Here is a 21,310-nt window from a genome sequence, read left to right as displayed (position 1 = left end):
GGGCACTGGGCACCCCTCCAAGGCCACTCTGTAAGTGCAGTGACCCGCCACGTTACCTGGCAGTGTGTGCTCCAGCCCCCCTCCCCTGTCTTGGGAACCTCTTGATCTGCTGAGCTTGGAGAAGTGCTCAGAAAGTTCAAATGCGTTTGAACCCCAATCAGTGTGGTCTGATTGTAAATATCACCTCCTTCTATGACGCCCCCCACCCCAGGGCATGGTTCCCCCTCCCACCAGGGGCATTTCCTTCCAGGTATCTGTCACAGGTGTAATTACTGTCTCACATGCTGATTTCCTTGCACCCCACTAGAATGTCAGCTCCATGAGGGCGGGGCCTCTGCGCTGCCCCTGGTGTGTCCCTGCATCTTCATCAGTGCCTGGCACATAATAGGTGCTCAGTAAACAGTTGTGGAATGAATGAATTCTGGGTCTAAAGGGATCTCAAAGATTGGACACCCCTTTGCCCCCTCCTCTCCCTTCCAGTGCTCACTCAGGGCAGCCGATGGGTCAATGGAAAGAGCTAGCACAGCCCCTCCCGTCCTCTCCTGCTGCCCCTATTTTATGAGCCGCCATGATGCAATGCACAGCATGTCATCTTGGGGACAGAGCCAGATTTGGAAACTGGCTTTTCCTCTTACTAGTTGTGGGGCTTCTGCTCAACACTTCAACTCTCAGAGCTTCGATCTCCTCACCTATCAGGTGGGGATAAAAACCCGCATCTTAAAAGTTTCTACTGAGGCTGGAATTAGAAAATGTAAGCCAACATGTAACTAGCACACACTGTGTGCCAGGCGCTGTTCTAACTTATTTACACCTCCCAGTGCCTCTATGAGGCGAGTTCCTGGTTCACAGTGGCCACAGTGGCCCTGGTTTCAAGGGCCCAGGTGCCACATGTGCACCTCCTGTGAGGCATTGTTATCCCCTTTTTACAGGTAAGGAAACTGAGGCTCAGAGACAGTAAGTGACTTGCCAAAGTCACACAGCCAGTGGCTGGTGGAGCCGGGATTTGAGCCGGAACAGTCTGCCCCCCTACTGTGCCTGACACATAATTTTTAAAAATACTGGTCATTTTATGTTATATAGAAAGTATTTATATTACATAGAAAGTATTTTATGTAGAGACAGTACGACAGCACCATGAAAGCATGTTTTTCGGAGTAAAATATTATCACGTACCATCAGAACACCACACCTGGTGGCATTTTGAGCCTGTTTCCTTCTTGTCTTTTTTTTTTTTTTTTTTTTTTAAACCTGTGGTTTGTTTTGTTTGCTGGTTGCTGTGATTGATTTGGTGTTTGCTTTTTGGCAAAGTCATGCTCGCCTGGCACCCACCCACCTGACCTTTATCAGTCCGTGCATTGGAGAACCAGGGCCCCCGCTGTCCCCCCCCCCCCGCCCCCCCCCGCGGGGCTGTTGTGAGGATAAAATGACACAGGGCATGGAAAGCCCTTGGCCTGGTGTTAAATACACCGTGGGACATAATAAACGCGGCTGCTCCTCCTATAATAAAAGGGGGGCTCTTTGACCCCCATCCCCATGCCTCTCATCCGTCTTCTAAGTCAGCGCTGTCCCGACAGAACTTCGTGCAAATGATGGGACTGGAGTCCGCAAACGTTTCCTATCAATGGCCAGAGAGGAAACATTTCCGGTTTTGTGCAGCATGCAGGGGTGTTGTTGTTGCCGCTTCTCTTTCTTCCTTCCCCTCCCCCTCCTCTTCCTCCTCCTCTTTCCCTTTAAAAAAAAAAAGTAAAAGCCACTCTCAGCTGGTCGGCCAGACAGAAAAACAGGCCCAGGGGTAGCTCTGGCCCCTGGGCCACCGTTTGCCCAGCCCATTCTGGATAGGCACTGTTCAGTAGCGGGCACGTGAAATGTGGCCAGTGCAAATGAGGAGCTGACTTTTACATTTTGTTTCATTTTACTTTAAATTTTAAATACATAGGTATTTAAATGAGTGGTTAGTGCTCCCACTTTGGACACGGAGTTCGGAGTTCGAAGTGACTGAAGGCTCTGACAGCCCTGTGCCTTCTCCCTGCAAGGCTGAGCTCTCTGGCATTTCAGGGGCTGCTCAAGGGCAGCTGGGCCGGAGCCATCTCGCCCCTGGCAGTGCCTGGTCCCTAATTGTTCTTACTTGGTCCAGGAGGCAGGCCTCCCATCACTGGCCATCAGTGTCCCAGAAGTGCCAGGCCTGTGTATCCTGTCGCTTGGAGGTGGGGCAGGGAGGGAGCTGGTTGCTGTGGTGACACCTGGGAACCCTTCACCATCTGGGTTTAGATGTACTAATTGGGCTGGTCTTTCAAGGTTTTAAAAAAACTGCATAGAAGTGAGCAGTCAGAGTAGGAAGAGAGAGAGGACCAGGAAATGCTGTAACAGCCTCCCCCTAGCTTATTTTCATCACGGTACGAATAAAATAATAGCCGAGATTTTTGAGTACTTGCTATTATCTTGTCGAAACCTCCCAATAGCCCCTTTTACAGAATGGGAACACTGAGGCTCAGTGGAGTGACAGGCCATGTAGTCAGCGGGTTGTCCAACTCCAGAACTGTTCTTAACCACTCCGCCTCTTGAAATGGGACAGAGAGGAGGGAAGTTGAGTCTCAGACTCAACGTGTGATTCTGTGAAATGATTTCCCCTCGTGGGCCTCAAGTGCCCCATCAGTAAAATGGGTCATCAGAGATGCAGGGGCTCGATGAGGCAGCTGTGCCTTGGCTCAGAGTCTCAGCTCACGCCTCTCTGCCTGAGAAGTGAGCCAGATCGTTCCTTACAGGACCAGGTGAATTCAGACCCCACCTGTGACATCTTGGGCTGAGATGGTCTCCCCCTGCACTGCAGCTTGTCCCCCAGAGTACTTCTCCCCCATGTCACTGTTGGGTGCCCTCAGAGAGCCTCTGTCCATCTGAGTGTGCCCAGCCCCTCTCCATAGCGCCCACCCATGTCCTCTGCTCTGCAGGAGTCAGCCAGTAGACAGCCTGGGCAAGTGGCCACTAGGGCTGGAGCCCAGGGATCAGAATGCCCAGGGAAGGTGAGTGCAGCCCAAAGACCCAGATGCCCAGCTCCTCCTGAGACAGCCCGAGGCACAGCCACCTGCTCATCACTGGGCAACTGAGGACCCCCACCGCCCAAGTGCAGTGTCCTCGCGGTTAGAAACCTGGTGCTAGACAAAGCTGGGTCCCAGCAGCGGGGAGAGGCCAGGCTTCTGCTGGTCCACGTCTCTTAGGAAGCTGGTTCTCCTGGTCATTGGATAGAGAAAGCTGAGTCCTGCAGTGGGCAGGGTCTTACCCAGCGTCCTTGAGAAGAGTCAAAGCCAAAATCCAGACCCTCCGCATCCCATTTTACCAGGGCTAGTACTTTCGGTGTGCTCCCCCAGAGGTTCCCTGAACCTCCTAATAGGTCCCTGAGCAAAGCTTATTATCATCCCTTTTTATTTTGGGAGGAAAAGCAGAAGCTTCAGAATGGTGAAGTCCCTCGTCCAGGTCATCAAGTGGCAGAGGCGGGATTTGAACCTGGGGCTGTAGGGCTCCAAGTCTGAGGTTCTTACCCATCCTCCTCACTGCCAGGATGTGGGGACACGTCCCTTGACGGGGTCCAGCGGGGTGGTGGGGTGGAGGGCAGGCCCAGGTTCCTGGGCTGGGCCCTCTGGCCCTTCCTGGAGTTGCACTGGGTTCCTGGCTCAGGGTGGCCAGGAAGCTAGCTGCCTTCTGCTTTATAGGTTGCCAGCTGCTTTCTCTCTGCCAAGTCGCCCTGCTTTTGCTTCTCAGACTACCCTCCAGGTCTTTGCTGCCTTCTGCTCCTGTCTGACCTGCCTGCTCTGAGCTGTTGTCTTCTGGTGGCAGACATGGGCCTCTTGCTGGGGCCTGTCCAAGGACAGTGAACAGCCTCAGCCTGGTCCCTCTGGCCGTGAGACATGGCACAAGTTGCTTCGTATCTTTGAGCTGCTAGAGTAAGGGATTCCTACCCCAGAAGTAGGAGAGGAAAACCATTACAGGACGCATGGGAAAAGCTTTAGCAGAGTATGTGCTCAATAGATACAGAAGCACAACACTCAGGTGTTTTTTCTTAAAGTGCCGTTGCCAATTGAATGATCAGTATTGAGCAAAACTGGTGAGTTGATAACACGCTCCTTATTCTGTCTTATCTCTTCTGCCAGGCCTTGCCCCCTGGCCTTGAGTATCCAAATCACTTCCAGCCCGAACAAGCTTGAGAGTCCCCTCCTATCCGCAGTTTCACTTTTCACGGTGTCGGTTACCTGTGGTCAACTGGGGTCCGAAAATATTAAATAGAAAGTTCCAGAAAGAAACAATTCACAAGTGTTAAATTGTGCGCCGTTTTGACTAGGATGATGAAATCTCTCCCTGTCGCACTTGGGACGTGAGCCATCCCTTCGTCTGGCACCTCCACCCTGTATGTGCTCCCCACCTGTTAGTCCCTTAGTAACCCGCCAGGTTATCAGACCAGCCATCACGGTATCACAATACTTGTGTTCTTGTAACCCGTATTTTACTTAGTAATGGACCCAAAGTGCAAAAGTTGTTTAAACTTTTATCATAGCTATGTATGTGTAGGAAAAAAACATAGTATACATAGGGTTTGGTACTATCCGCAGTTTCAGGCATCCACTGGGGGGGCAGGTCTTAGAATGTATCTCCCATGGATAAGGGCGGGGGCTACTGTATACACACGCAGCCATGCACACAGTGACGTGCGTACTATACCTTTCCTTTCGGGAAAGAACTTCCCCATCTTACCCCCTTTTCTCTGTTTCTCTGCGTTCCTCCGTCGCCATCTGTTCCCCCTAAAGCTCCATTCTCTCTCTCCCCACTAAGTGTCAGGAAGAAAGAGTGATTGTGCTAATTCAAACTAAAGTGTGATTGACAGTCCACCAGGGGCATCGACCCTGAAATACTAATCATCAGCAGAATTCTGTCTCAGGACAGAGTGGAGAATTTCAGTGAGCTACCTGATGAAATAGAGGGGGCCCGCCCTTGGGGAGATTTCGGAGTGGCTGAGTGTCCTGCCCAGACTCCTTCCCCTCTGAAAGTAGCCCTGGAATTAGAGTTCCCCATCCCACATCCTGAATTCAGGGTACCTGTGAACCCCCAACATTGTCTGCAGCGAGTTTCTGGGGAGAGGGTCTCCTGCTGTTTTCCACTGCTCAGTGACCCCAGGAGGAGACTCATCTTTGCCAGCTGTTTCTAGAACCCTCCCCACGGCTTTTGAGGTCAGTGCACCCAGCTCTCTTTGCAGCTGAGGAAACTGTGGCTTAGATGGAGGAAGTGACTCTCCCAAAGACACATGCCCAGGAAATGCCAGGGCTTCTCAGTAGTTTTGACCCCAGGCCCAAGACTGTGTGTTGCCTTGGCTTGGTGTTTATATTCCCACTTGCTGTGGACTGAGGGCCCCAGGCAGCCCAGGCCTTTATGGGAGGGTTGGTCCGGCTGCACACCAGGTCCTTGGATGGTTTGGGCTGAACCTCATGCACAAAGAGGAGTTCTGTGTCCCTATTCACTCCAGATCCTTCACCCGTCCCCAGGCCGCTGGCAGCTCCTGCCATATGGGTTATCGCCTAGCCTTTGCACTGGCTGTTCCCTTTGCAAGGAACACCCTTCTCTCTGTCCTCTTCTTGGCCGTTCAAAACTTCACCTGTCCACTGTAAAGAACTCAGCACAAGGGCTGCCTCCAGCAGGAAGCCTTCAACCCCTCCCAGGTGTGCGTCCATGGTGTATGCGGACTTGGGGGGCTTAGCGCCATAGCCCAACTCCTGACACACAGTAGATACTCGTTAAATGTTAGAATAAATAAATAACCAATAATTGTGGTAGAAACCACTAATGTCCTTTCGAATGTACCCTACACCCTGGATGCATTCTTAAGTTCTTAAGGGGGTTGTTTAACATTCATGATTAACCTTCGATGTTCGCACTCTTAAACCCATTTTGCAGATGAGGCTCAGATAAGTGAAGTCTTGCCCAGGCTACACAGCCACACGGGAAGTGGCAGAGTTGGGATTCGAACCCAGGCCTGCCTGACTTCCTGAAGGCCCAGAGACCTCAAGCCCTTACTTTCAATCTGGAATGAGATGAGAGAGGAAACGAAGTCTGAGAAGTAGAGCAGAGGCAGAGGGCTGGGGTGGTCAGAGGTTGCCTGAGTGTCCATCCAGTATCTGAGTCTGCATCTTCTTTATTGGGCATTGGTTGTAAACGTGAATGGCCTTCAGGGCAAACTGGGGAGAACAGATCTGTTATTCGAGGTGTCCTGAGAAGGGGGAGTGGCTGGGCTGGGTGGGCCCTACTTCTCAAAGAAGCCCCCCTAAAAAATGGCTATTGAAGTTGGATCTTTATTAGCAATGCCTGGGAGGGGTGAGAAGCCGAGGCTCGGGGTCACAAGTCTTGTCCTAAGTCACCCCCCCATTCCCATGTCACCCCCACAGTCCCAGTGTCCCTGAGTCTCCCCAGGACACCAGCAAGAGTTTCCAGACTGACCTTCCCACCTCTACTTTCTCTCCTGCAGGGTCTGCCCTTAGAGTCAGTCTATTTCCTTCCCCTGTCCTCCTGCCGGCAGCTGGTCCCCCGTGTACCCTTTTCCTTCCCTCTAGTTCCAGCAGCCTCCTCTCAGGTTCTTGAACACCCCACACCCTCTCCCATCTTGGGGTCTTTGCACTCTCTGTTCCCTCTGCCTGGAGCACCCTTCTCCCCCATCTTCACATGGCCAGTTTCTATCTAGGTCTTGGCTTGGATGTCACCTCCTCTGAGAGGCCGTCCCAACCTGACCTCCCTCCTCCACCCCCTACTTGGTCCCTCTCACAGTGTCCAGCTCATTTCTTTGCAGGTTGTTAACCACGATCTGGCCGTCACATGGACCATTGGCACCCCCCTAGGACATAAGCTCCTTGAGACCAGAGGCCTGGCTACCTCGTGTCCCCAGCCCTGAGCACAGTGCCTGGCACCTTTTCATGTTTCATGAGTATTTGGTGAATGAAGATGGAATGTATGGATGAGGATTCTAGAAGAAGCCCAGACCAGAATAGTCTGCACCTTCTTCTGAAAAGCATCTCCTGCACGTGCAGTGTGATCATTCAGAGTAGATGCCGGAGCCAGCTGGCCTAGGTCCGAACCTTGGACCCTGGGTTCCTGCGAGCAACCTTTCTGTGCCTCAGTTTCTTCCTCTCTCTTCACCGATTGTTTCATGGCACTCTGTGCCAGGCGCTGCGCATTCCACCAAGACTCATTGCATAAATATTTATTGAGCACCTACTAGGTGCCAGACACTGGGGAGACAGCCATGAACAAAACAGGCAAAAACCCTTTCCTTGTGAAATGATGTGCTGTTGGCATCCGATGTTCTAGTGCATTATTGTTTTCCACATTTTGATAGTCAGTGTAAAAATAATTCCTACCCTTTCTATTGATCAGATGAGGAAACTGAGGCATAGAGTGGTTAAGGAACAGGGCAAGGTCCCACAGCTAGGAAACGGGGGCAAGGGATTTGAACCCAGGCGGTCAGGCTCCAGCATCCTTTGGGGGGATGACAGCACCCCCCTAGGGTGGCTGGAGGATCTCGTGAGTGAGGTGCACCGCTTGGTGAGCGCTGTGCTCTGCCGACTGTCCCCATCCTCCCATTCCCTGTCATTGAGGTCGGTGTGGTAAAGGGCCCGCCGCTCACAGGCCTCCCTCACCACGTGTATCCCCCTTTGTCTCCCCAGATGTGAGCTCCACGGGCCTCCCACTGACCTGTCGCTGAAGCAGGCCCCCCACCCCAGGCCCAGCATGCGCCTGTCGGTGAGGAGGGCGCTGCTGGCAGCTGGCTGCGCCTTGGTCCTGGTGCTGGCAGTCCAGCTGGGGCAGCAGGTGCTGGAGTGCCGGGCGCTGCTGGAAGGCCCGCGGAGCCCCCGGCGGGCCATGCGGCCAGAGCAGGAGGACCTGGTGATGATGGGCACGGACCACGTGGAGTACCGCTACGGCAAGGCCATGCCGCTCATCTTCGTGGGCGGCGTGCCCCGCAGCGGCACCACGCTGATGCGCGCCATGCTGGACGCGCACCCGGAGGTGCGCTGCGGCGAGGAGACCCGCATCATCCCCCGCGTGCTGGCCATGCGCCAGGCCTGGTCCAAGTCCGGCCGCGAGAAGCTGCGGCTGGACGAGGCGGGCGTGACAGATGAGGTGCTGGACGCCGCCATGCAGGCCTTCATCCTGGAGGTGATCGCCAAGCACGGGGAGCCGGCCCGAGTGCTCTGCAACAAGGACCCCTTCACACTCAAGTCCTCCGTCTACTTGTCGCGCCTGTTCCCCAACTCCAAGTTCCTGCTGATGGTGCGGGACGGCCGAGCCTCGGTGCACTCCATGATCACGCGCAAGGTCACCATCGCGGGCTTCGACCTCAGCAGCTACCGCGACTGCCTCACCAAGTGGAACAAGGCCATCGAGGTGATGTACGCCCAGTGCATGGAGGTGGGCAAGGACAAATGCCTGCCCGTGTACTACGAGCAGCTGGTGTTGCACCCCAGACGCTCCCTCAAGCTCATCCTCGACTTCCTGGGCATTGCCTGGAGCGATGCAGTCCTGCATCACGAGGACCTCATTGGCAAGCCGGGCGGCGTTTCCCTGTCCAAGTGAGTGGAGCCCCCCGACGCTCCACCCGGACCCCTAGTCCTGGAGTCAGAGGCAGTCAGTGGGAAGACGGGCGCCACCTGTCCAAGCTCTGTGGCCTTGGGCCAGTCACTATGCCTCTCTGAGCCTCCGCTGCCTCTGTTGTAATGGAGAAGATCTGGGAGGGGAATGGTTAGGGGCGGAGCCTTGAACCGGATCTCCCAACCGGTAGCTCTGTGGCATTGAGCGAGTCACTGTACCTCTGAGAGGCTCGGCTTCAGGATCTTAAAAAACAGTAGGACAGTCTTCTCTTTGCTGGCAGAATTGACAAGCTTCAAACGTGCTTTGCAGTCAGAGGGTTGTGGGTAAAGGTTAAGAACACAGATTCTGGAACCAACCAGTCTGTCTGGATTCGAATCCCACCTCTGCCACTTCCCCGCTGTGTGACCTTGAGCAAGTGACTTAACCTCTGTGCCTCCATTTCCTCATCTGTCTATCTAGCTTATAGATAGATACCTGTGAGCCTCAACTAGGGTTGTTAGTGTGGATACTGCTTTTAGTGGGGTACCCATCATCCTCACCGTCACTACCATTTAATGAGCACCTGCTATGTGGCAAGTGCTGAGTGAAGCCCCCAACGAACATTATTCCTTTAACCCCCACAGCAACCTGAAGACATTGTAGGAACTTATCCCCATTTTACAGATGAAGAAACTGAATCTCAGAGAGCAGTTACTGGTCTAAGGCCACACAGCTAGCAAAGTGTGGTGCCGGGGATTTGAGCCCAGGGATGTTAGACTCCAGAGCACGTGCTCGCAAACTCTCTGTGTCCGGATCCGTCCTCCCACCCTCCTTCTGTCCCTTGTTTTCTGCCTTCTTCCTTTCAGGAGGCCATCCGTCTCCTGAGACACAGAGCACTCGAACAGTGTAGAATCGAAGTGTGCCATCTCCACGTCTCCATCCTGATCCGGCTGGAGCATCCCAGAGAGTCCCGTGAAAGGATGGTCCTTTCCAGGACATGCCTCCCTGTTTCTTTCATGGCTGCTCCCTGCCAGGCTCCATCCCCCACAGCTCCTGAGTGGAGCCGGGGGCTTACAGCAGCCCTCCCCGTGGCAGTGGCGTGCCCACATGTTGCCTACCCTAGCTGGTTGGTGGTGGAGCTGCCGTTTTATAAATTCTCATGAGAAGACATCAGATTACCAAAGGAACACATCTATATTGTAGGGAATTGGGAAAATGCACAAAACAAGAAAGGAAAACAACCTAGAATCCCACGATCCAGATTTTGATATATGGCCTGCTGATCCCCAGTTGGGGTGTATATTGACAAAATCAGAGCCCTACTGAACATGTTCCTCTGGAACCTTCTTTTCACTTTGTATTTGGGACCACTTGCCTGTGACCCCCCAGCTCGTCTCTGTGATGTCATTTTGGATGGCCGAGTAATAACCCACTCCACAGATTCTATTTAATATTCTATTACATATTCTATTTAGTACTCCCTGTTTTTGAACACGTTGGTTATTTCTAGTTTTATTGACTCACATCAAGCATTGCTCACATTCATGTTCGGGGATGTGTCTTACGTTATTTCTGTCCCATAAAGTCCTGGAAATACAAGGGTTGTGGCAAAGGCCAAGTACATATTTGAGATTTTTGACATATTGGCTAGAGTTGAGATTTAAATCCAGGTCTGCAGACTCTAAATCCACGCTCTTCCCACGATCCACACCCTTTCACCCTCCCCAGTTCTCACTCCCGGTCCTGTCTCCCTTTTGCTACCTTTTTTTTGTTTCTGTTCTTCTTCTCCAAGTTATCTCTTAGTTGGGATGGGAGCATCTAGAAATAGACCCTCCATCCCAGCAATTCCCCACCCGCCATCCTGCAGGGCCCCTGAACCATCACTGAAAGGATCTTCCTGATTCAGATGGCTGGGTAAGCCTGTTATAGGGGAGAGTAAGGAAGCCCGTATAAGATGAGGTTGTTCCACTGTAACAGCAAAAAGTTGGAAAACAACCTAATTGTCCATCTTTAGGGGAATGGAAAAATAAGCTACGGAGGAATGCTACACAGCTGGAAAAAAGAATGAGGTGTTGAGTAGGAAAAAAAAGTTACTAATGCATATAGCATATAATTTGTGTTTTAGAAACTGCTGACAAAACCATAGATTTTCTGTGTGTGAGTGAGAGAGAGGGAGAGGGAAAGAGAGAGAAAGCTAATACTTACTGAGATCTTACGATGTACCATATACTTTTCTATTATTAAAATTTACTCCCCAAACAGCCCAGTGAGGTAGATACTATCATTATTTCCCTTTATAGAGAAGGAAACTGAGGCTCAGAGAGGTATAGTAACTCTCCCAAGGCCACACAGCGAGTGTCAGTACAGCTGGCATTTGAACCTGGACAGTCTGGCTCCTGAGTCTGCTCTTAGCCACTCTACTATTTAAAGCATAGAAAAAGGATTGAAAGGATGTGCTCCAGAATGCCAACACTGAGTCCCTGTAGAGCAAAATATCCACCTTAGTCACATAAATAACAAGTTATTTCTAAAAAGTCAGAGACATCAGAGAAGCAGAATTGAAGCATCAGCGGTGTGCACTGCCTAGTACTTTCCTTCTGACTTCCCAGCACATACTCTTATCCCCATTGTACAGAGGTGGTATGATGAGGCCAAGTGACTCCCCCAGTCTCACAGTTGATGGGGGCAGAGCTGACTGGGGGTCAGGTCCCCCCAGCTGTTCCTGCTGCCCCAGAGTGAATGAGCAGGGACCCCACCCAGGCACCATCTGGGTCTGCGGAGGCCCCGCCCAGCTTGTCCTCTCTCCCCAGGATCGAGCGATCCACAGACCAGGTCATCAAGCCTGTGAACCTAGAAGCGCTCTCCAAGTGGACCGGTCACATCCCTGGGGACGTGGTGAGGGACATGGCCCAGATTGCCCCCATGCTGGCTCGGCTCGGCTATGACCCCTATGCAAACCCACCCAACTACGGCAACCCCGACCCCATCGTTATCAACAACACACACCGGGTGAGTGCACGTGCACACGTGGAGCTGCGCTCTTGGGCGGTGACAGGGGTGCAAGCTCCCGCTAGCTGAGAAAACAGTCTCTTGAATCCTAAGTGCTGTTTTGTTTCTATCTTATGGACCTGGTGAATCATATGACTGCTTGTATTTCCATTTTTGCTTGGGCCACCAGGAAGCGCAAAGCCAACCGTCTCTATACAGCATCTAACAGCAGGCCCATTGGTGCACTAATACCGTTTTATTTATGCTCTTATTTACCCTTCTCTCCCCCTGCCTCCCATTTGTCTGGCTGTTTGGTTGTTTAGAAAGCACTTCAAGTCTATGTTGAGACTGGGTATAAATAAACTTTTGCCCCCATAAGATTTAATGTTGATTTCTCAGACAAATATGAGTTATGGGCAGTTTTCTTTTTAAGTTTTAAGTTTTTCTTAAGGTCAAGAGAATCAACTTTGACAATATTTTTTGAAAGCATAAAAGTAGGCTAATTCTGGGTAAAAGAAGAGTTCACAGGTTCATAATCTTATTTACATGTTGCTTTCACAGCTTCTAGCTGATTTGGGGTGCTGTGTTCTGAATTCCTTAGCGGCACTAAGTTAGTGAAAATATTTGAAAAGGGGACCCAGGCCCAAGGGAGAGCCCCCCTAGTTCTTAGATCAGTAGGACCCAGAGTCTTCATTTCAGGTAAGCTCAGCATTTTAATCATGTGCTGATATTAGAAAGTAAGCAGTTGAATCACAAAGAGAGAAAGAAAGTCATTCGACTCTCAAGTCTCCTTTCGTCCTTCGGTTGACTCGAGGAGAAAGACTCCATTTGGTGCTAACAAGCCTTTCACACCTCTCTTGACAATGTGTAAGCTCTCTTTTTCACAGAATTTATAAACGCTGAGCTTTGGGGGCGCTGCCCTTGTGATTGAGTTGTAAGCCCCTCTGTGGGTCTCATTACTTCCTCTTCCCGGTGAGGTCACTCGATTTTGCAAACTCGCATTTCTGGAAAGCCTCAGAGGTCCAGTGTCGATCCCCAGACCACAACAACCGTGTGGACGCTTGCAACCTGGATGCAGTTTATTTTCATTATTTTTATTATAAATATCCATTGATTTTTATTACTCTTTAACAATCGTTATTCTTTAAACTGCACTTATGTGTTTTATATGCTTTTCTGTATATGTGTTATATTTCACAATAAAAAGTCAACGAACTGGATTAAAAAGAAGAAGAAATCTTGAAATGATCTTGAACTCCAGCTCCCACGTGCTTCTCAGAAGCAGCAGTGGGGCCAGGATGAGGACCGCAGCACCCCTAGGCAGGGCTCTCGTTTCCCCCACGTTCTCAGCCAGGGGCCCAGCAGCAACTCCTCTGCCTTTACAAGGCAGATGGCCCTGGCTTGCCCCAGAATATGGGTGAGAAGCCCCTGGAGTAAAGCCTTGACCTTGTGTGTTGTAGAAAAAATTCTGATGAGCATTGATGGTTGAGATCAGCTCTTTGGACCGCCGTTGTGTGTTTAAAATGAAAGCTGTCTCTAGCTTTCTTCCATAGAGGTATCTTCCCTGGGGGTTCCACAAGTCTTGGCAAGTGCCAGACATTTGTCACTTGTTTAGTCTTCACAGTGGTTTTGCTATTACTACTAAGATAAGTCCCCTCTGAAAGCTGTGTATGTGTGTGTGTGTGTGTGTGTGTTCATATAGACACTCTGTAGACACTCTGTTCCTGTAATGGATCCTGGGGTACAGTAAACTCGGTGATTGAAAGGACCCCCATGTTAAGGAAATTGTCTATACCTGCACTGTCCGTTGTAGCCACTAGCCACTAACTTTGTGTGGCCATTGAAATGCGACTCGTGAAATGTGACTAGTCCAAATTGAGAGGTGCTCTTAGAGAAAAATACTCACTGGATTTTGAAGTCCTAGTACCAAAAAACAAAAAAAGTAGGTACAATTTCTCAATCATTTTTATATAATTACATGTTATATTAATATTTTAGGGGTATCAGGTTAAACAGAAGGTATTACTAGAATTAATTTTCCCTGATTCACTTTTTTTTTAATGTGGCTACTAGAAAATTTTAAAGTACATAGTTGGTTCACATTATGTTCTATGGGACAGCACTGGTCTATACGGTGCCTTCTGTATCACGAGATAGTGGAAAGGCCTGGAGTTTTCTGTTCCCCACCTCAGGCCTTTGCCCTGGCTGTGTCCTCTGCCTGGACTGCTTTTCCTTCAGAGCTTAGCCTGGCTAGCTTTCCTTGTCGTTGACCTCTCAGCTCAAAGGTCACCTGTTCCAAGAGGCCCTTTCTGACCCCCACTCGAAAGAAGCCCCCGCTCACGCCTGGCCACATCCCTCTGTTTGACTTTCTTTGTAGCATTCCCCGGGGTGGGATCTGTTCTTGTTTATTTGGGCTTATTATTGCTTGTGGGTCGTCTGGCTTCCCCTCTAGAATGGAATCTCCAGGAGAACAGAGATTCCAGTTGTCTGGTTAATGTTGTACCCCCAGAGCTTAGAACGAGGCCTGGACGAAGAGGCGCTCGATAAATACTTGTTGGATGGATGGATGGACCGGTGGATGGGTGGACGGGTGGGTGGATGTGGAGGTAATGGACTAAATTTTATTTTTTGATGGTAGTGATATTTCTTCCATGGTAGTGATATTTCTTTTATTTTTCCTAGGTCTTGAAAGGGGACTATAAAACACCAGCCAATCTGAAAGGATATTTTCAGGTTAGAAACCCCAAGGGGAATTCCGAATACTATTTATCTGTACCGCCAGCTTGCCGTATGCCCTTGGACCCTTCACTTCTCTAGTATAGGTGATAGTTTCCCTATCAGAAAATGGGTGTGTGGTGGGGGTCAGGATTGAGGCTCTCTTAGTGTCGGAGCCAGCTGGGGCCAGGTCTCAGCAGCCCCTCTGCCTGAGCCCTTTCCTTCACTTTGCTTGAATGCAGTTAGAGGGACTTGGGTGGGAGCTTTCTGTCTTGCATGTCAAAATCCGTTTTATTTAAAGCAGCAGTTCTCAAATATGACCCAGGGCAAAATTTTCCGTCTACCAAAAAGTGAGTAACGGGAAGGTCACGTGATGTGGTTATGTGCAAATGTAGACAAACTGTGTTCCCGGATCCCCGTACACAGCCCCACGGCTGTGCCGCTCACACATCCCGGCTATGTCCCTTGTCCCTGGGAGGCCATCCATGGATCACGTCAAGAAGAAGCGCCCCTTGATCAACACGACAGCCGTACTCCTTGTGCTGTTAAAGGGCTCCCTTTTAAGGGAAGTGGGGGCGTTAAAAATCAGCAGTTTCCATTTCTATGTGTTTTATGTAATTCGGCAAATAAAGGGTGGGCCACCACCCTGTGCCTGTCCCCACTTTAATTATCAAATTTGTGCAGTCTGATTGCCCAGGGAACACAGCTTTTGTGCACAGCTCTGTTTTTTGGGGGAGAAGTCCATGCTTCCTTTGTGGGAACCAGAGACTCATCTCTTGCCACTGTGAAAAAATGTTGCTGGAATCAGTCAGTACTATATATATGTGTGTGTGTATATATATGTGTGTGTGTGTGTGTGTGTGTGTATATATATATATACTTTTTTTTTAAAAGTCAGTACTACTTTATTATCTGTTTTAACCAAAAAGATGATGTAGCAAGAACATCACACAGAAGTGGGGGTGAGGGGACCAGCCACAATCCGAAACTCTTTTTTTCATTTTTGCATATTGCCTTTTCTTGCCTACCCAAATTTGCAGTTTTGCATACAGGGCGATTCCAGTGTATGAGCTGCTTTGTTTTGCGTTCTGAATATTTTTCCGTCTTGTGGGTTTCACTCTTGCCATTTTCGATGGCTCCCCAGTGTTCTCTGGAATGCGTTATTTTACTGTGCCACCAATTACTTAACTGTTGTCCTAAGTTCGTTGCCTGTGTTTGGAAATATCCCAAACGATGTCATGGGCCCGTCACCCTAATTTTGCCTGTCTTTGGTGGGGCGAGGGGTGGCGGGCGCCTTCTGTTGAATCATTCCCTTAGCATACATGTTTCAGGAGTCGAATCAGGGGGTGGAAGGGTCCAGATCTTTTTTAAGACTCTTGAGCTACAAAGGCTAAAATTGTTTCGCAAAAGAGTTGGACCAGTTTACAGTCCTCTGCAGTGTAGGGTATGTTCAAGACATCCAGCTGGCCTGGGGCTAGTTTTTGCTTTATAAGGAACAAAATTTGAAGGAATGGCATGTGCTGTTATCGCGAGCACGCCCACCCTCAGGAGAGCTGCCCTGCACATTGCGTCACTCCCCTGCTGTCCGCCCTCATCCCCTCCGCTGCCTGCCACTGTGCATATGACTTCACTCAGGATTTTGCAAAAATTGGAAACAATCTCAGGGCACCAGTTAAGTAAATGGAGGCACATACATTTTACAGAATACTACAGAGCCACCCAAAATGGTAATCGTGAAACCCAAAGGATGGAAAAATCTCAAGCCAGCAAAACAAAGCAGCTCACACATCGCAATGTATGGGCCCGAAATGTCCAGCCTTTTCATCATGCCTTGGTCTGTCTGGCGGCCAGCCCCAGCCACCAGTCATCTCATTAGTATACAGAAGATGCTTGGAGATTCCAAGGATTTTAGGAGCTGTGTTCCAGGAATCCAGGACAAAGATCAGATGTTTGTTTTCCTTTGCACTGCAGCTTAAATGTCATCCCCTTGTTGCGGCCTTCCCTAACCACCCGACATGAACTGGCCCTGAGAAGAGTCACTCGTAGCGGTCCATATTGCCCGGAGTTGACATTATCTTGCCTATGCGTTTGTTTAACAGTCTCTCTCTCTGTTAGAATGTAAGCTGCATGAGAACAGGACTGGGTCTGTCCTGTTCACGTATCTCCAGCACCTGGCACATAGTAGGTGTGCAGTAAATATTTGATGAATGAGTGAGTTGTGTGTGTGTGTGTACACGCGCATGTGCACAGTGCTAAGGGGTGAACCTCAGGGCAGTGAGACCCTGGCACCCCGAGTTGGCCATGACCCCTTCCTCTATATGTTGTCTTCCGCCAGGTGAACCAGAACAGCACCTCCTCCCACTTAGGAAGCTCGTGATTTCCAGGTAGGCCTGCGCACTTCACTGGGGGCTCCGGGCACTGCTGAGCCTAGGAGCCGCTTTTCCAACGCGTGTCTTTCCAGAGCCTCCCTGGGGAGGAGTGTCCACCAAGGTGGGCTGACCCCGCCCTCTGGGAGTTTCCACAGCGACAGGCTAGGGAGCTATGAATAGAATCAAGGCATAGTCTCCTAGCTCTAGACAGGGGTGGGGGCAGGGATTAATGCCGAGCCAACCAGAAAAAGGTTTCTCTGCCATTAGGGCGGGGGCACCGCGGACCAGTGTGATGGGGGAGTCTAGAACCATTTTTGCACAGAATGCTATCTGCCAGTCCAGCTTCTATAAACAGCATCAGGTTTGGCCCAAAGCAATTAATGTTCTAATAATAGCCATGAATAGTTCTGGTCTAAGAATAAGCCCCATGGCATTGGGCCAATTGCTCCTCCTGGGTTACACATTTAACCCTCAGCATCCCTGGGAGGCAGGTGACATGATTGTCCCATTTTACGGAGGAGAAAACCAAAGCCCAGAGAACGGCTGTTTTTTTCCCCCAGAGTTGCCTTTTATTTTTTAATTTTTTTTAAATAAATTATGGAACGCTTCATGAATTTGCGTGTCATCCTTGATCAGGGGCTGTGCTTATCTCTGTATTGTTCCAATTTTAGTATATGTGCTTCCCAATCAAGCACAAGAAGGGCTTTGACTTACCTAAAGCCACAGAGCCACCAAATGGCAGAAGTCCCTCCCAAAATCATCTCCCCCAGAGTCTTTTAATGAAGAATTTTAAGTGCATATTTATCCATCCATATGTTTTGCTAGGAGGGTAAGGGAAACGGGTTCTGAATTTGGGAAATCAAAGATTTGAGAACCCGCTTCAGGTTTGACTCATTGCAGCCTCCGTTTTCCACATCTGGAGGATGGGGATTCATCAGAGTCCATTGCCATGGGTGGCGTGGAGATGAGGTGAAATGGCCTGCCTGGGTGGTAGTGCTGGGCCATCGATGTGGCCCCGGGCACTGGAGTTAAGGCTCCAGGGAGTGGACTCACTTCCTGTGGCCCCAGCCTCTCTGATCAGGCTCAGGGAAATGGGCCTCACAGAAAGAACCAACTTGCATGGGTATTTTCCCTAGTCTTTTAGATAGAAACAGAGCTGCTAGCCAAGACTCTATTTTCAGTCTCCTTATCTTGCTTTGAAATAATCAGCATATTTTTTGTTTCGTTTTTCTTGAAATCCACTTTGCACCAACCTGCAAGGCTGGAGGCCTTTAGCCCCTGTCTAAGAAGGGTTCCCATCTTGAGTTGTACTAAGATCCTGGAGTTCTGTTTAATTCCAGAGAAAATAACCCTCACGTGGAAAAATGTTTTTTTGTGTGTTTCTCCCTTACTCTATTCGCCTTGCTCTCTATCTGCAGGTTCATTTGTTGAATCCCAAACATTTTTGCTGACCAAAGCTAGATATAGTCTTTGCTTTACTGTTTAAACGAGATAATGTATACAGGGTGCTTTAGCTGATTCCTGGTATAGGATTGGCCTTGAAGAAATGCTAACTCTTCCCTTGACTCCAAACATTCACTGGCATTTATCCTGCAATCATTGTCATTTGCTCTTCACAAGTAAGAAAAGTGTATCTTTGAGGTCAGGTGGGTACAGGTGGAGATGTGAGAAGAACCCAAAAAAACGTAGTTTAAATTCTCTCCGGCCATCTGGGATGCACATAGATAACCTCACACCTTCTGTGAATGCATGAAGCCCGTACATGCTGCGATCACACGTATAAATATAAAAGGTCTATTTCAGAATTGTTTCTCTGGGCCTAATGTGTTTTTCTCCCTGACTTTCAGGTCTCTGCAAGTGGCTCTGTTGCCAAGAAGAGAAGAAGCTGCGTTTGAGTGGAAATCGGACTACTAATCCAAGCACATTGCTTGCCATTAATCGCCAAAAGAGAACTGCTAATGAGGAATGTATTTGCATATGTTTGCAAAGCCTGAATCTTTGAACACTTTCCTTGAAACACTCTTATTTTTGGACCCTCACGGGTTAGAGAACGAAGAGTGTGGAAGTAGTCTGGCTTTTGAAACTTAGGTATTTTATATTTTTCCCCTCTAGAACTTTTTTTTATGAAATGGATTTGCCACCCTCCTTCTTTTGCAGGACTGCCTTGGTGGCTTTGTTCGCTGGGACAAGGGCCCACACCTGTGCCTCTCCTATTGACCCTTCCTTTTGAATTCAAAGAATCTATTTAAGAATTTAATATATGAGGCTTTCTTTGACTCCTCCTTGGTTCTACTCCATTTCCCAGAGGAAAAATAATATTATTTGAATAAAGTGAACAGGAACTCATTTTTCTGTGCCTCACTTTACAGAGTGAATAGATTTTGTGTTTCCATATTGAATTTTGTCAGATGGATTGATGGTAAACAAAGGCTGGAGAATAGGTCCATTCAAGGCATAGCTGAACTCCTGTGTCAGGGGTCCCCAAGGCCACCCTCAGGTTCAGTGACTTGCTAGAAGGACTCACAGAACTCGGAAAACCTGTTGGACTCATGGTGATGGTTTATTATAATGAAAGGGTACAGATTAAAATCGGCACAGGAAAAAGGCACATCGGGCAGAGTCCAGGAGAGACCAGCATGAGCTACCAATTGTTCTTTCCTCATGGAGTCTTACGAATGTGCTTAATTGTTCCAGTAAATCCATGCGACAACCTGTATGCAGTATTGCCACCCAGGAAAACTCACCTGAGTTTCGTGTCCAGCACTTTTTGGAGGGGCAGCAGTCACTGAGGCGTGGGGCAACCATATGTATGACTACCTTAACTAGTCCTCCAGGGGCCAGGTGAGACAGCATCGCCCAAAGTCCCCATCAGAAGTCACGTTGTTATCATGGACTGTGTGGCCCAAGGTCCCAGGTATTCAAGGACGCTCTTATTAGCTAATATTCCAGGGGCTGAGGGGTGATCCTCCCAGGAGCTGGCCAAGGGCCCGTCCTTTCTTTGGCATGTGTGGGGTTTGAACTCTCCAAGCCTGCTGAGTTAACCTTGTACTGCACCTCCCAAATGCCGAGGGATCAGCTGGGCTCAGGACAGTTTCTTTCAAGATCTTTAAAAATCTTTAAAGATGTCAAATCCTTAAAGGCTTTGGGAAGGAAGTGACTCACAGTGGTTGAGGCATGGAGTTTTGGAATCAGGCCAATTTACCAGCGGAGGGGCTTGAGCCTCCCTGTCTTGGTCTGTAGAATGGAGAAGTTAAACTTCTTGGGTTTATTAGGAGGAGCTGATGGGGTAACGTGGGCCGTGGTGCTCGGGATGTGATGAACCCACCGTGCAAAACAAGTCATGTCCTCCTTAGCTTGAGACTGTAGTGGGATGGGCACTGATGGAGCTCTGAACACCGGAAGTTCGTGGTCAGCACTCACTGGGAAACACGAGACATCCAGCCTCCTTCATGGTTCCACTCACCTATTGTGGCAAAACCGACCAGTCCAAAACATAGTGACCTAAGACAATCTATTGTAAAATCTCTCAGCTCTGGGAGTTAACTAGCGTGAGCAGGATGGTTCTCCGTCAGATGGTGTCTTCTTCATGCACATGTCTGGTGCCCGGGCTGGGATGGTTGGAGCATCTCGAGGCTTTCATGGGGGCGGTGGAGGGGAGTATCTCTGTCAGGTGGCTTCTCCACACAACTAGCCTGGGTGTCCTCACAGCATGGTGGCCTCAGGATAGTCAGAATTCTTACATGGCAGCTGGCCTCACAGCAAGTGTTGCAAGAGGTCCGAAGCGGCACAACTTCTCATCAGTTACAGGATGTGCCTAGAACTAGCGCAGTGTCACTTCTGCTTCGTTTGTCAGAGCAGTCGTAGGGCCCTCCCACGTTCAAGGGAGCAGAGAAATAGACTCCTCTCAGAATGGCAAAGTCACGATGCAGAAGGGCATGTCGGGTGACAGATGTTGTGGAAAATAGAATCAGCTACAGTCATCATAAAAACCAATTGATCAGCCTCACCTGCAGACCATGAAATAATGTATGAATTCATCAAATGTTGCCTTGCTTCAATTAGAGTACAAAATAAAGACATACCTTTACTACTGAAATAGTGATTCCAGACCCTCCCAAAGGCTAGGTCATCCAGAACCCCAGACTTCATGCGGGGTTTTCCCAGCCTCCGCCTTGGGACCAGGGACAGTTCTTCTCACTGATGGAGCTCCTCCAGGTCTCCCCACGCTGAAATTTGGGCCGAGAACCAGGAGGACATCTCTTACCTCCGTCCTCCTTCTCTGTTCTAATCAAACACTTCTCAGGATAATTAACAATGAGAATCCCCTTCCTTCGGGTGAAAGCTTTAGCTCCACCCGCCTAGGGGTGCACTTGACCAAGTGGCCCCGACTCCATCGTAAGTCCTTCCACAAGTCTGGGTCATTCTAACCTAAACTTGTTTGTTTCTGTTGTTGCTGGTTTTTTAAATGGGCTGTTGGTTAATTTTTTTTATTTTGAAATAATTGTAGATATGACGTTGCAAAAGTAATACAAAGTTCCTTCTTGCAGTTTCCCCAGGGCCAACATCTGATAAAACTGTAGTCCGTACCAAAACCAGGAAACACAGTACAATGCTGTGGACTACAGACCACAGACCGTATT

The 21,310-nt window shown here is 49.5% G+C and overlaps 1 protein-coding gene and 1 non-coding gene across 2 annotated transcripts in view; one reads left to right on the top strand and one right to left on the bottom strand.

Moving 5' to 3' along the window:
* TPST2 (tyrosylprotein sulfotransferase 2) overlaps window positions 1-19,037 on the top strand; it is a 49,912-nt gene extending 30,875 nt beyond the window's left edge. The window contains exons 2-6 of the mRNA XM_033098249.1: window positions 7,695-8,600; window positions 11,409-11,607; window positions 14,269-14,319; window positions 16,637-16,685; window positions 18,518-19,037. Of these exons, the coding sequence (XP_032954140.1) occupies window positions 7,759-8,600; window positions 11,409-11,607; window positions 14,269-14,319; window positions 16,637-16,678 (1,134 nt within the window). The 5' untranslated portion in view covers window positions 7,695-7,758 and the 3' untranslated portion in view covers window positions 16,679-16,685; window positions 18,518-19,037. The remainder of the gene's footprint in view (window positions 1-7,694; window positions 8,601-11,408; window positions 11,608-14,268; window positions 14,320-16,636; window positions 16,686-18,517) is intronic.
* On the bottom strand, window positions 17,262-17,365 carry LOC117017908 (U6 spliceosomal RNA). The gene has a single exon (XR_004422141.1). It is a non-coding gene; the product is annotated as a U6 spliceosomal RNA (small nuclear RNA).
* Window positions 19,038-21,310: the final 2,273 nt, after the last annotated feature.

Source organism: Rhinolophus ferrumequinum, chromosome 25 (assembly GCF_004115265.2).
Source record: "Rhinolophus ferrumequinum isolate MPI-CBG mRhiFer1 chromosome 25, mRhiFer1_v1.p, whole genome shotgun sequence".
Lineage (NCBI taxonomy): Eukaryota > Metazoa > Chordata > Mammalia > Chiroptera > Rhinolophidae > Rhinolophus > Rhinolophus ferrumequinum.
Note: the sequence above shows the minus strand (reverse complement) of the source record. Positions and strands in the feature narration are given on the sequence as shown.